Genomic DNA, 17,339 nt, shown 5'->3' with positions numbered 1-17,339 from the left:
ACGCGCTCGCATGGTCCAGTAGTCTGAGCGTTGGACTATGATGCTGGAAACCAGGGTTCAAATCCCCACTCAGCAATGGAAACCCAATGGGTAACCTTGGGCAAGTCACACTCTCTCAGCCTCAAAGGAAGGCAAGGGGCAAACACCCTCTGAACAAATTCTGCCAAGAAAACTGTGATAGCTTTGCTTTAGGGTCACCATAAATCGGGAATGACTTGAAGGCACACAACAACATTTGTGCCCCACAGCCCCACCAGGTTTCTGTACCTTTTATACTGAACGTATAAGGAAAATATATTCCTAGAAGCTCTTAAGCCTAACCAGTCAAAAGGTTGTCCGAGAAGAATTATTTCCAGAAGGAGACTTGCGTCATTCTATTGCTGCAAAAACAGATCTTTGTAGCACTTTAAAAAGATTAACACATTTATTCTGGAATAATACAGTCCAGGAAACTGATATCACAATACATTAGTTCATCTTTTAAGGTGCTACAAGAAACTCTGTTGTTTTCCAGCAAAATTATGTAACCTGTCACAAGATATCAAGATGTTGTCTTGGAAATAATATACTGTACTTTGGAACACAGGAGACTGAACATCATGTACCTATCTGTCACTGAATGAGTTTCAACACAAGTGACCTCTACAGCCTTCTTTGTGAGTTGGCAAAAAACCAAAACCACATCTACTCTAGGCTGAGCTGAGCATTGTGCTCATACAATTGATCAAAGCATGATTATTCCCCTGCAGATGTCAATGCAGTATAACTTAACCATATTTCTTAATCAGCAATTCCTAGGAAAACTTGCAGACAGATATGTTCTGTCATTATAATATCAGACAAATGGGAACTTAGGAAACTGCCTTAAACTCCGTCAGATCACTGAGTCAACAATAGCTCTGCAGGTTTTCGGGTATGATTCTTTGCTACACTTACCTGGAGATCTCTGGTAATTCTTGGTAGCTTCCCAAATACTAGCCAGATTGGACATTGCTTAGCAGCTCTTCTGTGCTTTGACTGGCTATCGTTCCAGATCTCCCGAACTAGATGCCAGCCACAGATACTGGTGAAATGTCAGTAATAAACACTTCTAGAACATGGCCACATAGCCCAAAAAACTCACAAAAAACTATGGATACCGGCCATGAAAGCCTTCGACTTCACAGTTCTCTTAGGGCTGAACACTGACATGCTACTGCTACAGGATAGGCTTTATTGGTGGTAAATGATATAGCAGATGGTACACATGAGCAGAGTATTCCAGCCCTTTTATTGATGGGGTTCAGTGTCCTCTTTGGTGCCTTTGGTACTACTGGGCCCTTAAACAACAACAGATTGTACCAATACCACAGTTATCAGGTTCCCCATCTTTGGCTATGTGGCCCCTGGACAGGTGGCACCCCTCCAGAGCAGAGACAATGGAAAGTTGGATTCCCTAAGGGTTGTATACTGCAAAGATGACTAAACTGAGGCTGTCGTACTTTGGACATGTCATGAGATGACATGATTGATTGGAAAAGACTATAATGCTTGGTAAAGTGCCAGCCAGTCAGTCAAGGAGACAGCACTAGGGATGGATTGAGTCCATCGAGGAAGCCATGGCTCTGAGTTTGCAAGGCCTCAGCAGGGCAGCTGATGATCCTGGAGGTTTCTCGTGTACAGGCTCAGCAAAAAATCAACTTCAAATAAAAAAACACCACCACAATAGATACAGTGCAGATGCCAAGAAAAAGTGTGCAAGCCTGACCCATTCCCTCCCCTCATTAGCTATGAGAACCATATAAGCAGGTTAGCAAGAGAGGAAAATTCCGTTTCCAGCTTTATTATTTTCCCCCAACTGCCAAACTAATGGGGAAAGTAACTAAGCAGCTGACTAATACAAATGTACTCTTCCTCTAGACTGAGTAGCTAGCTGTTCAATGTTTGGCCATGATGCTAACAAGGACTCCAAAACCCTTCTGTCTGGTGGCAGAGGCTCAACTCACTACAGCAGCCAAACACCAAGTAAGAACAATGTCTGCAGGGCGCTGCCGTGGACAATGTGGTGGTTTAAACTCATGTTTTGCAACAGATAAATGTGATGACTGAAAGCTTTGGGAATGGCCACGTCTTACACTCTATGGACTTATAAACACCACAGATCTGCCCTTCTTTCCACACTAGAGTTCAGTGCAGTATAAAGTTCAGTGGGAAATTGAAAATGGCTTCCCAGCTTCAGCATCGCTGGGCTGAAAGTACACAAGACCTCCGTCAAAGTGTACTGTGTGCTGACATGAGCCTTATGCCGTCTGTAAAATGGATGGAAATGTGTTGTGCACCCAAAGAAAGCATCTTCCTGCCGTGTCAAAGGCTAAACCCAGGAAACAGCAATAGCTCAGGCTGCACCTGCACTGCAAAAACAATCCAATTTGATACCACTTTTAACTGCCATGGCTGCATGCTATGGAGGTCTGGGAATTGTAGTTTTGTGAGACATTTAGCCTTCTTTGCCTGAGACCTCTGGTCCCAGGATTCCATAGCAATCAGTGATGGCAGTTAAAGTGGTATCAAATTGGATTATTTCTGTAGTGTGGATGCAACCTGTGTCAGGGTTGTTCCTGCTTGCACTGCTTTAAAAAACAGAATCCCACACATTTTATGGTGTCTTGATCACTGTTTCTCTAAATGTTTAAAGAGCATTTTTCTGTCTAAAAATATTACTGAATGAGCTTACGAACTTAGCTGACTGTGGCTCCCACTGGCATGTTTTCAATGTATTTTCTGTTCAGAACTGCCCTTCAAGCATTAAAGAAATGAGAAAAGCACCACCAACCTGCCATGAAAACTTGGAAACACTTGCATTTCTTTTTTCTGTAGTCTGTACATTCCTTGAACACCATTTACTGATTGACCTCGGCCTGCTTTCTGAATCATGTCAAATGATAAACCCATTTATGTGAAACAACAAACCCATTTATGAGCAGCAAAAACTTGATACGTGGGGAAGATATGCTTTGAATACTTTTATTACAATAATGGCAGCATACAGTGCTGGCATCTTGGCGCAAAAAAATTCCATTCCTGTCTCTTCGACAGAAATGTCAACCAGACCCGACTATAATTTTGCAGCTTAAAAACAGCAGTATTTGTATCAAAAATGGCAAGAGAAGGTACACATTTGTAAACAGTATGATGTGTAAGCACATTATTTTGTAGCATACATGTAATATGGAATAATTCTACCGAAGGTCCTAAAAGTGGGACCTAAAGACAATCCACAAAGATGAGGTTGTTAATTATGAAAATAAGTGCATATTTCTAAACAAGCAATCCCTTCTTTCACAAAGAACCACCATCATTCTGTAAAATGTGCAGAGGTTCCACCTCTCGGAGAAACTGGCCCAGTTTAATATTTACTTCTGAACCATCAAATAGGTAGGGTTAAGCTTATGTGCCTTAAAACGTAAACTTAGTGAGCTTGATTTTAAAAAAATATTATTGTAAATCATTGCATTGGATTATGTAAGACATTACATTGGATTATATTTCCTGATTTGAAAGCCTTCATCTGCCACTGAAAAACAAAATAATAATATAGATACATGGGGAGAACCTGCAGTTGTTGAGACAGCCACATATTACCTTGTAGCATTTGCTCTTGTCTACTTCTGTGTGTTATGGAAAAATTAGCTTCCCTGACTCAGTTTGATCTGTTGAAGCAGACGGATGAAAATTAAGGATGACTGCTTCTCCTAAAACACAGTTGGTGACTCGACTTTGGTACAATAGTGACCGAGCCCAAAGGTTTTACTAGCTTTTGATATAATTAAATGCTCAGATTGCTACAATGCTGACAGCAAATTCTTGATCAAGCAAGGAAATCCTGGTGCTTTCCAGAATGATTTGGGCAACACCTTCCATAAACCCCAACTAGAAAAGCCAAATAGTCAGGAATTGTGGAAACTAGTTTCAAAAGTCTGGGAGACAAAGGAATGCCCAGTCATAGTTGGGAGTGGGATTACAGGTAAGATGTTGGACTACAGCTCCCATAATCTCTTAACATCAATTATCCTGGCTAGAGACCAATGGGATTTGCAGTTCAAGAACATCTACAGGACTACATACTCCCCCTTCCTAGGCTGGAATATGACAGGGATGGGAACCTGGTCCCCTTCAGATATTGTTGAATTGCAATGCCCAGGATTCCTCAACATTTGCAATAATGGCTAGGATTTGCAGCCTGACAACTGCAATGTCTGGAGGTCAGCACAATTTCCACTCTGCTTAATCCCTTTAATTCTTCCATCACTGTCCCTGCATAAGATAACTAAGACAAATGTCTACCAAACAGCGTGTCCCCATCCACCTTGGATGTTTACATTACATTAGGCATTTAAGAAATTAGAATATTCTCCTCTGAAGGAAATCACACCAACACCCTTTGATCATGAAGTGCAAACTGCCACACAAGTTGTGCTAAAAATGAAAGGTGATCATGCAGCAGCAGTGATAGATACATGGATTATCCCATGCTTGTTTCATACTGCTAACAGACACTTGAAGATTGCTCTGCAGAAACAGCATGAAGCTGCCAGCAAACAGAAAGAGAACTCAAACTGTGGAGTTGAGGGACTTGCTGCCTGGGTGGAGAACTGGCTTGCAAATGAAACTGAGGTCTTTATCAGTATTGAAGAGGCTCGGCACCACCTGAATGACCTTCTGGAGGAGGACTGGAAGACTTTGGCAGAGAAAATCACATCGCTTAAAGAAAAGCGAGATGCAAGGGAGAACCTTCCCTCAAAGTACCTTCTCACACAATGGTGTGGAGGTGAATTATTTCATCAGCAAACAGATTGAGAGCCTGGAGATGGAGCTCAGGAAGGCCCAGATTGCTGATCTGCAACAGAAGCTCCTTGATGCCAATGCAGGAGACCGGACCAAACAGCGCTGGAAGAGCATCATCACCATCAAGTACCTGATCCTCCAAAGTAGAAGACAGCAAACTGGAGAACAGCCTTCAACAGAGCAAGTCCACAAGCGCTGACATGCACAAAATGCTCCTTGAAGAATAGAAAGTGGCAGCCGACACGAAAGCAGAGCATGAGAGCTGGCTGGTCAAGATGGAGCAGGAGCATCAAGTAAAGGTCCTGTACCTGCTCAGCCAGATACAGCATAAAGAAGAAGCAGAGAAGCAGCTCCTGGAACAGCTCCGCTTCCAGGATGAAGAGCTGTCAAAGATGAAAGAAGTCTTTGAGAAGAACCAAGATTGTTAGATTGTAAGCCTGAGGGCAAGGAACCGTCTAATTAAAAATAATAATTGTAAGCCGCTCTGATAGCCTTTAGGGCTGAAGGGCGGGGTATAAATACTGTAATAAAAAAAATAGTCATGGATGAGCAAATGGGGGATGCCAAAGATCTTGACTTCAATCTGTAATTGTTTAATTCCTTTTTAAGGGGCAGGGAATATTGGGTATGTACTGTTTTCATTTTAATTGTATACTGCTTTGATTGTCCAGACAAAAAGCAGGATATAAATAAAAAGTTTATTTATTATTTATTTATACAGTGTAATACAGTTCAAGCATCTCTCATGCTTTAAGTTAGTTTAGCACCAGCTGATCAAAGGACACTCCTGTCCATGTATGGTAATCAAAGCTGGGGAAAGTTGCTGTTTGGACTACAATTCCCAGAATTCTTTCGGATTCTGGGTGCTGATGTTCAAAAGAATGCATTTTCCAAGCTCTGAAGTTATTTCAATGTGACTTACACAGATAAAATACCCAAATACAGGAACACAGTCCTATGAGATTTATTTTAAGGTAGTTTTGAGACATATCTGTTCATTGTCACTCACTACCAGTGGAATGGAAGAGGTAATTTATGCTGATTCCTCCTGCAGACTACTATGCCGATCCCAAAGCTGCTTCTGAGGATCCTCCAACCTTTTAGAGCAAATTTGGAAGGTTATGGGTGTATAGATGCTGGTAGGAGAGGGTTGCCAAAAACTGTCCATTCTATCAAGCTGAGTCAACACCATTGGATTCAAGTTTATAACTGCATCTGGATGATGGAAATTCAAGGGGGGCGGAATATGTATTGTAAACCAGACCAGTCCATGTGTAGCCTCTACTAGTTTTGTGGCCTAACAAAACTGTTGTTTTTTTTCCAAGCATGCAACATGCCATAAATTTAACACAGATTTTTTTTAAAAGGTAATCCTCTGCTTTTACAAATAAAGACCAGAGCTCTGCAATATTTGGTTTTTCAGAACAAGTCAAAGTACTTTAAGTAGTTACATCTCAGTTAGAGCATAGAACTTTTCACATGGATGTGTTGATCCTGGAACAATTATTTCTCTTTTCACTTAATGACTGTTGGAAATGACAAATGAAAACAGAGATTTGTTTTCCCAATTTTTTCTCAACAAGTTTTTTTTAGTGAATACAAAAGAAACAGAAATATATGATCTGCACATATATCAAGATACAGTACAAACTACAGCAGCCTTCCTCAACCTGGAACTATCTCAGTGTGTTGGACTACAACCCTCATCCCCCTCAGCCAGCATGTCATCTGGGTGATGGGAGTCATAGTTTAACATATTTGGAAGGTAATAGGTTTGAGCAAAATAATTACAATAATGAACAAGTTTTTGCTTCAGTCCTCAGTGATTTGTGGGTAAAGTTTATCCAAGACAGAACTTTATGAAAAATAGTAAATCAGAGCCAACTAATTATAAACACAGAGATACTCTACATATGAAGTTGAAGGCTTTCATGGCCGGGCTATATGGTCATGTTCTAGAAGAGTTTATTCCTGACATTGTGCCAGCATGAGGAATAAACTCTTCTAGAATATGGCCACATAGCCCGAAAAACCCACAAAAAACTATACTCTACATCTTTGATTAAAATGTTTGCATCAAAGCCTGATATTCTTCCCTCTGCAATTTAGTTTCATGCTGGTCAAATAACACCCAAATTGCTTTAGAGTAAGAACAAAGAGCCTAAATACTAAAGGCTCCAGATCCCATCTGATCGTGGAAGCTAAACAGGGTCAGCCCTGGTTAGTAATTGGATGGGGGACCATCAACAAATACCAGGTGCTGTAGGCTGTATTTCAGAGGAAGCAATGGACAAAACCATCTCTGAGTGTTCCTTGCCTAAGAAAACACTATCAAATCCATGGATGTGAAGGCCCATGCTTACACACACACACACACTCTCTCTCTCTCTCTCTTAAGAATAAACAAAGATCAAGGTGATCCTCAATATGGAAACAGATATTTTCTGCCTAGACAAAATTTTGAATTTAAATAAATTCGGAGTCTCCTTTGGGCATCCTATTCCAGATACAAAATGGGTTCAACACAATAGTACTGCTTATGTTCTGTTGACTTTGCCAAGGTTTGCACAGGACCAACCAGATAGATTAATACAGTCATCAGCACACCATGTAACACTGTAAAGCTATAAATCCATGGTGAGCATGAATATAGTGGTAAGTTAATATAGAGAGTCAGTGTGGCATGAGAGCCAGCATAGCATAGTGGTTTGAGTGCTGTACTATTTTAATTTCCCACTCTGCTTTGGAACTGTGCTATATGGGGATTTCAAAATGGTGACTTCCCTGACCCAGCTACCCAGGGTTTAGGATCTGCATCAGGATGAATGGCCTTGCTACTGAGGTTCTACCTGTGGATGCTGAGCATAAGCAGATATTGTAAAATTTCTGGAAAGCTTATTGTGCCTTGCTTGTCAAGACAGGAAAATTCAGGAGCATATATGCAGCCTATATTTCAACCCCCACAAACCGGTTTCTCACAAATCTAGCGAGAGGTTATGCAATGACTATATGCTGTATTATGGCTTAGGAACACTGAGTTTGCAATGCTGACACTGAGGTTTTAGTAATCTTCCCCAGTCTGGAATCTTTACATGCTAAGAAAACATAGGCCTACACAATGCCAAGGAAATCAAAGAAGATGTGTATAAATAAATCCAGTTTAGACATAGCAGACTAAAACCCCTGAAATGTCAGGTGTTGCAAGTTAATTTGGGGGGGGGGGAGTTTAAGCCAACTAAGCAACTCTTCTTGGCAAATGTTTAAGGTGCCGCATCTCCATTTTAGACAGTGTAGTTTACCCACAAGTTTAAAAAGAGCAAAGGATTCCCTTGATGTGGAATCTTCTTTTAAAAGAAGAAAAAGAAGAAGACATTTCAAGTTTAATTGCCGTATGAAGAAAGCATTATTTTTTAAAAACAGTCAAAGCATTTTCAGAACAATAACAGTATCTTCTGTAGCAATGATTTAGCATCATCATCATCATATGAAGAGGGTAGATGAAATAAGTAAAATCCTTTGTCCTCCTTTTAAGGTCCCCCCAGCCCACAGTTTTCAAAATATACAAAGTCCTGGTACTTAAATAAGGATCTCAGCTTTTTTTGCTTGAAAACTTATTCCCTGTGAGTTTAAATCCATTTACCTGCTGGTTACTGACTGTATATTACACGGACTTTAGCACTAGTATTTATCTTTCTGGAAGACACCTGCCCCAAGTTTTGAAAGAAAAGGATTTGTTCAAAAAACAATATTGGCTGAATGGGGTTATAAGATATTCAGGCATACATGTGTTGGGTATCATGTATATCAACATAACTTTACCAAAAAAGCCCCAAGGACACCAAAGGAACAAACAAACAAATAAACAAACAAGAAGTGGAATGGCAATTCCAGTCTTTTCCCTTCTACCCAGGTAAGAAGAAATCTTGGGATTGTTGAAGCCCAAGCAAAGCAGATGTACTTGGGGAGCTCCAGATTCTCCACATTCTGCAAATCTGGTGGCAGGAAGATTTACACATGGTCTCCTTCCACTCTTCTCTTGCGAACTGTGTTCAAATGGAGAAAATAGTAGGTTAAGAGAAAATGCTGGTTAACTATTATCCTATTTCATTTGACTCCAGAAAGGATGTCTGTTAACAGTCAAAGGCTAGAAGGAATAATTGCAGTGATGGCCATAAAGAGATTGTGGCCACAACCTAGTCATTTTCACAGGATACAGTCATTATCTGTGATTTATGGATTTGTGACATTTAACTCTCCCCTCCTCTGATGAGTTTAAGATGGCATGCAGGGTTCTCTTTCCTGTTTCATTTTCATTACAATGTTGGGAGATAGGTCAGGCTGAGAAAGAGTGGATGGCCGAGGGTCACCCTCTGAGCATCATGGCTCAATGAAGAGCAAACACAGGACCTCCCAAGTTTCATTCCGCCACTCTAAGTGCTGCATCAGGAGAGATGCAGTTACTGAAAGGCCATCAACATCACATGGCTTACAGCACAGCTATTCTTTGATGTAGCTGCCAGAAAGTTGTACATCAAAGGTCTTAATTATTCATTTTTGAGGAGTGTCAATTTATCTGTTTATTATAGCTCCAAAATTTATTTCAGATTGGCACTCTCCCTATCTTTCTGCAAGCAGGTTAAGACTGCTCTAGGGGACTGGGTCCTGCAGAATTGCACTGCTTTATCTGTGTTTTGTTTTTAAGAGTTTTTAAAACTGGTTTTAATTTTATGAATAGTGGCATAGTGGTTTGAATGTTGGACTATGTATGACTCTGGAGACCAGGGTTCGATTCCCAGCTCAGCCATGAAACCCACTGGATGACCTTTGTCACGTCATATACTCTCAGCCTCAGGGGAAGGCAATGGCAAACCTCTCTGAACAAATCCTGCCAAGAAAATTCACCTTAGGGTCACCATAAGTCGGAAATGACCTGAAGGCACACAACAATAGTTTAATGACATTTTTAACTTTAGTATATTTTAAAGTGAGTTTTATTGGGTGTGAGATTACCAATAAAAACCAGGTGCTGTAGGCTATGTTTCAGAGGAAGGAATTGGCAAAACTATCTTGGAGTATTCCTTGCCTTAGAAAACCCTATGAAATCCATGGGGTTGCCAGAGGTCAACAGCCAATTTGAAGGTGCATATACATAAACATATATTGTAAAGATGTGTCTCTTTTAACTGCTGTAGTGTATAGTGTACAAGTCAACCTCGTGTACAAGTCGAAGGAAGATTTTAGGGCCAAAATCATGGCTTTTGGTACGACCTGTGGATAAGTCAAGGGAAAAACGTAGGAGTATGTAACAAAGGATGTAAAGGACAAAACAAAAGGAAAACACCACTTCCCCCTTTCCTTCCTCCGGTTTAGATCTTTCCTAACCACCTAACATGACTTTCCTGGTGCTGCAGGAGGTTTTAACACTGGTTTGAGAAGGCAAGGAATGGGAGGGAAGTGGGGTTTGGTGAGCAGGAGAGGCCCAGAGAGGAAGGAGGAGAATGGGAACAGGTAGAAAGTTTTAACGTTAGAATGAAAGGGGAATTTTCTCGCTCTCCCTCCTCAGCGGAGATCTCTGAAAGAGCTACCAAGACAGGGACAGAGAGAGTGTGTGAAAGAGGTTATTCCCTTCTCAATCGGATGTTACAACCTTCCCTCCCCATCCTGCTCCTCTGGATCTCTCTGACCATCAAACACTCCACTTCCCTCCACTTCCTTCCCTTCTCAATCAGATGTTAAAACCTTCTCTCCCCATCTTCCTCCTCCTCTGGAGGTTGGATTTTCAGAGATCACTGCCAAAACAGAGACAGTGGGACATGGTGGTGGTGGCGGGTGCTTCTTTCTAAGCAGTATTACTGTATTGACCCGTATGTAAGCCAACCCAGGATTTTAGGGTCAATTTTGGGGCAATTTTTTTCACTTATAGTTGAGTATATATGGCAAGCCACTTTGAGTCCCAAATGGGAGGAAAAGGCAGGATATACTGCTGCTGCCACTGCTACTAATACTACTGCTACTACCAATAATAGTAATACATTATTATTCTATTTCTATTTCTTCTATCTAACTAAGGATACTTTTATGTGCCTTGTTGTTTCCCTTTGCTGTTTTCCCTTGTAATGGTCTGTTTTTAACCGTGTTTGATTTTATTGATGGTTTAGTTATACTCTTTAACTTTCGTACAATCTATTTCTTTCTTTGTTCATTTTTAGCTGTATCTGTTTTAACTTTTGTAAGATACCTTACATTCCAGTTTGGGAAAGGGACAAGATATAAATAAAACAGTATATGTAATTTGTTGAGTTTCTTCCATTTGTTTCCAACTTATGGCAACCCTGTCATCTTGGCAAGATTTGTTCAGAGGAAGTTTGTCACTGCCTTCTTCTCAGGCTGAGTAAATAATTTTTATAAGGATGGATTATTAATTAATTAATTGATTAATTAATTATGTTACAGTGTTCACCTGCCTTCCGCTGCTCTAGCACATATCAAATCATAAGGCAGTTTTAATATTTAGGGGAAACAGAAACATAATGGGGCCATTTGCAGATGCTAGTGGAGTATGGAGATGCTTAAAGCTGAGAGGTGCTACTGGTTGTCTACACATTGTTCTTATATCTGTAAGGGTTCTCTTGCATTGGGCCTATCACTGCTATCTAGTATAGCAATGGTCTCCTTAAGACAGAGCAAATGTTGGGAAGTTGTTGGAAGTTAGAGAATTTGTTGCTGACTTTACAATTATCCAAAAGACATTTCTGTTGCCCCAGACTAATTTCTACCAATCCCCACCACCCGTTGCAACATTTTATTCCCACATTCAAGTGGGTTTCTTCTCAATTTCAAGACCTATTAGGTGAAGGCAGGAGTTCTGGTACGTTTTGGATCACAACCCATAGATGCAATTATTCTTTCTGTGCTTTGTACAGCTAACACGCCTGATGTTACCCAGGACGCCTAAAACCAGACCCAGAATCCTGCCAGGCCAGCACAATCGAGGCAACACATCACAAAACACAGAATTACACAGACAGACAGCAAACAGATCACTTGTACACAAAACTTTGGGATGTTAAAAATATAACACATTATTAAAAGAGCTTGAAACTACTTTAAGCCTCGTTTGTTTTTTGTTTTTTAATTTACACAGCTACAGTTAAGGGAAGTGGCTAAGTATCCCAAAGATCCTGTCTGTTCTTGAAAGGGTCAGCTCTGGTTAGTAGTTGGGTGGCAGACCGCCAAGGAATATTAGGTGCTGTAGGCTATCTTTCAAAGGAAGCAACTCTGTGTAGTCCTTGCCTAAGAAAACCCTATGAAATTCCTGGGGTTGCAATAAATTGACAGGCACCTTGAAGACACACACACAGTTAAGGGAATGGTGAAATATTCATTTCAAAATCTAGTTACCATATTTTATAAGATCAAAATTAACTGTTGTTTCTGCATGGTACAGTTCTCTGGCCTGTTCTGGGGCAAGAAAACACACAATTCCATAAAGTTATCAGCAGAGGGAATAAAACCCTTCCAACTCAGTACTGCACACAACAGTGGAATCCTGTTGGTGGCTTACACATTCTGACATTCTGTCATGAAGGTGATTTAGCCTTTTGGTTTGATGAGGACTCTCTGCATCCAGTTCTAGGCTGTGAAAGCAGAGTTGTGCGTTGGTGCCATAGCTCATGCAGATGTGCACAGATGCACATGCATGCTTGGTTGTGCATTTGGCTGCACATTTGGGATTCCAAACAACTGCTCAGTGTTGCCATTTAACATGTGGTTTGTGTAGCATCAAAGGGTTCCTTCACATGCAGAGATTTATGCACATAATCATGAAGAGGGATTTCTGCCAATATTGCAGGAAAAGGTTACTGACATGTGGATTTGGCAAGGAAACACTTATCAGCACTATATATTGCAAGTAAATAGCTATTCATCTGAGGAGGCCCTGCTCTCTGTCCCACCAGAATCAGAGACACGTTTGAAGGAAAGATTGATTTATAATGGTTTTAAACTTTGGTACGGTATTAGTTTTTAACTATGTTTGTTTTAACTGTTTTACGCCACCTTGAGGCTGAAACTGTGGAAAAGGGGGGATATAAATAAATATTGTCATTGTCATCATCATGATCAGAACTCTAAAATTTAAATGCAAAGTATCAGGGATATTCCTAAGAGCCATGTTTTATAAGCACAGCAAGCTATTGGTTTGCAAGACTAAGACTGAACAGGCAGACCTGTGGCTTGCATGATCCAATTCTGTTTCCCATAAATAGAAGTTCAGGGAAATGGACACATACTTAGAATAGGAAAAGTGCTTAAAATTAATTTTTTTGAACTAAAGCCCAGGACAGACAGGTGTTATGTGCCAGCCTGGGGCCGATTTTAGGGATTGGGAGAGAGGAGCATCCGCACGCTCTTGAGCCCTACCCAGCGCCGTGGGCACCATCATGGCTCGCCCCTGTCCACACCATGATGATGTATGCACAGCATAGCATCCGAACAGTGCTGTGCATACATCATCAGTGCACGTGAGGGCTACAATGGCATCCCTTGCGCACCCTAAAAAGAACCCGCTGGGAGCAGGTTCTTTTTATGCCTCGTGGAGGCTGTGCCATTTGGTTGCTGCAGCCTCCATCAGTGGCAGAATGGGGCGGCATCTCGTCATCCCTTTCTCCCCATCTGTCTAGCCCCTAAGTTGAATTCAACATATGCTGTGAGTAACAATACACCTTTTGCTACCTGAAATTGACTTTTAAAACCCATGTTTTGTCTGCGAATGGTTAGTGATGGCCAACTAATCATGCAGTTTGAAATGAATTCCAGCACAAACTGCCGATGAACAAAGCAGACATGCAGGAAAGTGTGATATAAGTGTGGAGCACACAGATCTGCTAGGAGACATATACAGAGATTTGACCTGCAATATTTTAAAAGTGGTTTTCCTTGCAGTGTTCAGTACCCAAGTGAGCATTTACAATAACTTGCATCAGAAGCTTCAGGGATGAAGATGTGAAAAGATATTTTCAGAAATGTTTACTGCTATGCGGCAGACTAGGAAAGCAAGAACAAAGAAGGGGGAAAAACAAGACATCAATAGAAAATAAAAGATTTCCCAGTAATGGAATATCATAGCTGGAATTTGTGTGCATAGTGTGTGGGGGGGGGAGATTTAAATTAATATAGACCTTTCAATAAAGATACCAGTGGCCTTTTCACACTACAAAATTCTAGTACTTATCATTCCACTTTAACTGCCATGCTTCTGTCCTACAGAATCCTGAGATTTAGAAAGGATGTAGTTAGAATTCTCAGCTAAAGAGCTTTAGTGCCTCACCAAACCACAAACCTTAGGATTCCATGTAACACCAGGATTCCACATAGGCAGACATATTAATCATAATTTCATGTGTCTCCAAATCTAGAAAGCCATGCTTACTATATGTAGAACAGGCTTGTTCCAAAGATGGTAAACTTAGTTTCTCAGTTTGAATGGCACAGGAAAATATAGCTAATAAGCTTGTCCATTTAATCACAGGTTGCAACAAAGCTGAGAGTGAAAATGATAGAACTGAGAAGGGCCATCTAATTCATCCTCCTGCTATGCAAGAATATACAACTAAAGCACTCCTGATGCCCATCCAACTTCTGTTTAAAGATGCAAAGTCCACTACCCTCTAAGACAGTCTACTCCAATGTTGAACATCTCTGACAATAAAGAAGTTCTTCCCAATGTTTAAGTGGAATCTCTTTTCTTCTAATCTGAATCCACTGGTTTGTTTCAATCACTAGAGAAGAAAAGAAACTCGCTCCAACTTCTACATGGCAACCCTTCAGATATTTAAAGATGGCTATCACGTCACATGTCAGTCCTCCTATGTCTTTAGAGAAGGATGACCGTATTTAAATGAAACATACCACTAAGGAGGACTGTATTTTAAAAAAAGTATTACACACAGTTCATTACTATGAAAATATTCTTTATCAGGATACAAAGTAACAATAACCAAACTCAGCACAATACTTGTTCTTTCCATAGAAGAAATAACCTTACCTAAATCGTTATTTTTTGTAATGGCATTTGCTGCTCTTGTCCGTGGTCCCTGTTGTGTAAAATGATACCCAAATTTAAGAATCTTGGTGTTTTCCTCAAGCATCTTTGCAATCTCCATTTCTGCTGGGGTCCCCAGCTGCTGCCTCTGTTGAAATCAGCAAACATTAGAAGTCAGCCAATGCTAGTCTCCTAGAGTAGAGTGGCTCAGAGTAAAACTCCTAACAATTTAGGAATGCTTTATCAGCAGTGGCAATGCCAAGATGGGAACTCTAGTTCTACACAGCCGAGTAAGCATGAATGGGGGTGATCTCCCATCTCAGGAACAGGAGATATCCTAGGGCTTGCCTACATGGACAAATTCTCCCAAAGTCCCCTTGGGCTTGTTGCGTCCTGTTTACATGACACAGGCCAAAACCACAAATCAGGTGCAAACTATTTTCACAACACTTGCACCTGATTCAGCACTGCCTCCCCCTAATAACCCACATTTAAATAACTAATCTTTCACTGCAGGTTTTCAGCTCTCTTTGCAGCAAGGGCAGCAGCCACCTTTACTCATGGTCCCTGAAAACCACCAGGTGTTGCCACTGCAGATGCAAGTCACTCTGAGATCAGAAGGAGGCACCCTGTACTGATAACTAATTTGGGCCATAATTTACTATTATGCATGTATATTTTAAACCTGTACATTAAAAACAAAACCCTCTTTTAGCCTTTTTAAAAATCACTTTCAACTTCTTTGAAATGTTTGTTTTTATCTTGTTCCATTTAAACAATTCCAAATTCAAACAGGCAAATAACTTCAACAAGATTAAAAACATATTGCTTACATTGTTTTATCTATTTGGCGCCTCGCAATCTTATTAGAAAATATGGGATAAAATACATATTTGTAATCCAATCAATCAATCAATCAATAGCTGGTAACAATTCAAAGATGGTCCTCACATTCCTCTCTAGACACTACATGTCTATGCTGTGACAGGGAAGGAAAAGGTGAGTCAGGGCTGCGGGAGTGATGGCACAATAATCCTTTGGTCTATTCAAAGACCTAAGGAAGAAAATGGAAAAGGGGGCTTCAGAATTTATCCCCGTCAAGGTTTCTTTTTTTGTTTGCTTCCCCCCCCCCCGGGTTCTTGATTATTCTGTCCATCCCCATGTATGTGTCTGGCCCCATTACTTCCAATGCTTGGAAAAGTCATTTCTTGGATTGCAGTTCCCCGAATTTCCAGCCAGCATGGCCATGGGACAACCAATCCAAACAAGTTATTTTTCCAAGATGTTTGGTTCCTCAAGGAGGCAGATGTGACTAAATTTACCTAGGATTGGAAAAACTTAGCTCGAGGTCTGAACTGAGAATTTGGCTTGTGACTCCTCTAAGAAGCTTGGGTCATACAGCAAACTTTAGCTCAAGGTTTTTAAACCCGAGTAAAACTGCAGAGTGACAGATGTGGCTACTCTCTGAGAAATAGCAAGGTGCTCCCTTCTTGAGTTCACCTCATTAGAGTTTAAACCATATATTGGTCTGGTCTCTCAGCAGCCTATATTTAGATTGTTAACCTTAACTACAGTATGTAAAACAGAAGCAGTTATAGTTACCTGGTTATCTATTTTGATTTCATTGAGGGTTTCGTTCTCTCTGAGTGCATCAACCAATGCCAGTATGCCTACTGAGGTGATGAAGTTGGATTCAAAGTTGAGGCTCTTCAGTGTTTTGTTCGCCCTGAGCATGTCTGCAAAAGCCTTGGAAATACAAGCAGCATCAATGTTACTAGATCGTATGGAAAAATGAAACAGAATGCAGCCATGTCTATCTAGTCACCACAGGCAAGAAAGGGGCTTTACACATAAAAGGCAAAATTCAGACCTGTTTTAGGGTGCCTGAAGGTGTACTGACTGAGACCTTCCCTCCACCTGGAACCTTTCAACAGCCTGTGCTAAGTAATGAAGACACACAAACCTGATAGGCTCCCATACTAGCATGATTACTGTTAGCTGACCTTGTATAAATGACTACCTACAAAGCCCTACAAAAGACTTAACAATTAAACCAGTTCTTCAGCAACTTGCGAACAGGAGAAACTAGTGAATAAACCTACACTGCATCTTCTCCCTCTGGAACCAAACCATCAGATTGTCAATAAAAGAGCTAAAACCCACACATGGGTTTTTAAAGTCTCAAATGCCTCCCTCTAAGGCACAGCTGAGAATGTTGGACTAGGACTCTGGGAAACCAGGGTGAAAATCCCCACTCAGTCTTGGATACCCATTGGGTAGCTTAGGTAACTCTCACTCACCCTACCCCCACATTACACCATGTAACAGTCAGCGTTCTCAGCTGGGTCTGCCCAGCTATGGTCTGTTTCCAAGCTTAGTCAAGGACAGATGGACACTGAAAATACATTTCAATGCATCATTTTGACTACAGTAAATTGGTTTTAAACAGCTGTCTATTTTGCTAGCTCCCCTG

General features: G+C 40.8%; 1 protein-coding gene and 1 pseudogene across 1 annotated transcript in view; one reads left to right on the top strand and one right to left on the bottom strand.

Annotated features, from left to right (window-relative positions):
* Positions 1–2,987: 2,987 nt before the first annotated feature.
* The window catches only part of LOC149307296 (tropomodulin-3-like), a 47,523-nt gene continuing 33,171 nt past the window's right edge, over positions 2,988–17,339 (bottom strand). The window contains exons 8-11 of the mRNA XM_089538303.1: positions 16,469–16,612; positions 14,870–15,014; positions 13,736–13,847; positions 2,988–8,867 (exon numbers count right to left, since the gene is read on the bottom strand). Coding sequence (XP_089394429.1) covers positions 13,771–13,847; positions 14,870–15,014; positions 16,469–16,612 — 366 coding nt within the window. The 3' untranslated portion in view covers positions 2,988–8,867; positions 13,736–13,770. The remainder of the gene's footprint in view (positions 8,868–13,735; positions 13,848–14,869; positions 15,015–16,468; positions 16,613–17,339) is intronic.
* LOC149307297 (chromosome-associated kinesin KIF4A-like) lies at positions 4,462–5,252 on the top strand (annotated as a pseudogene).

The sequence above is a fragment of the Sceloporus occidentalis genome, unplaced genomic scaffold, assembly GCF_023333645.1.
Source record: "Sceloporus occidentalis isolate IW3139 unplaced genomic scaffold, rSceOcc1.0.p SCAF_9, whole genome shotgun sequence".
Classification (NCBI taxonomy): Eukaryota; Metazoa; Chordata; class Lepidosauria; order Squamata; family Phrynosomatidae; genus Sceloporus; species Sceloporus occidentalis.
Note: the sequence above shows the minus strand (reverse complement) of the source record. Positions and strands in the feature narration are given on the sequence as shown.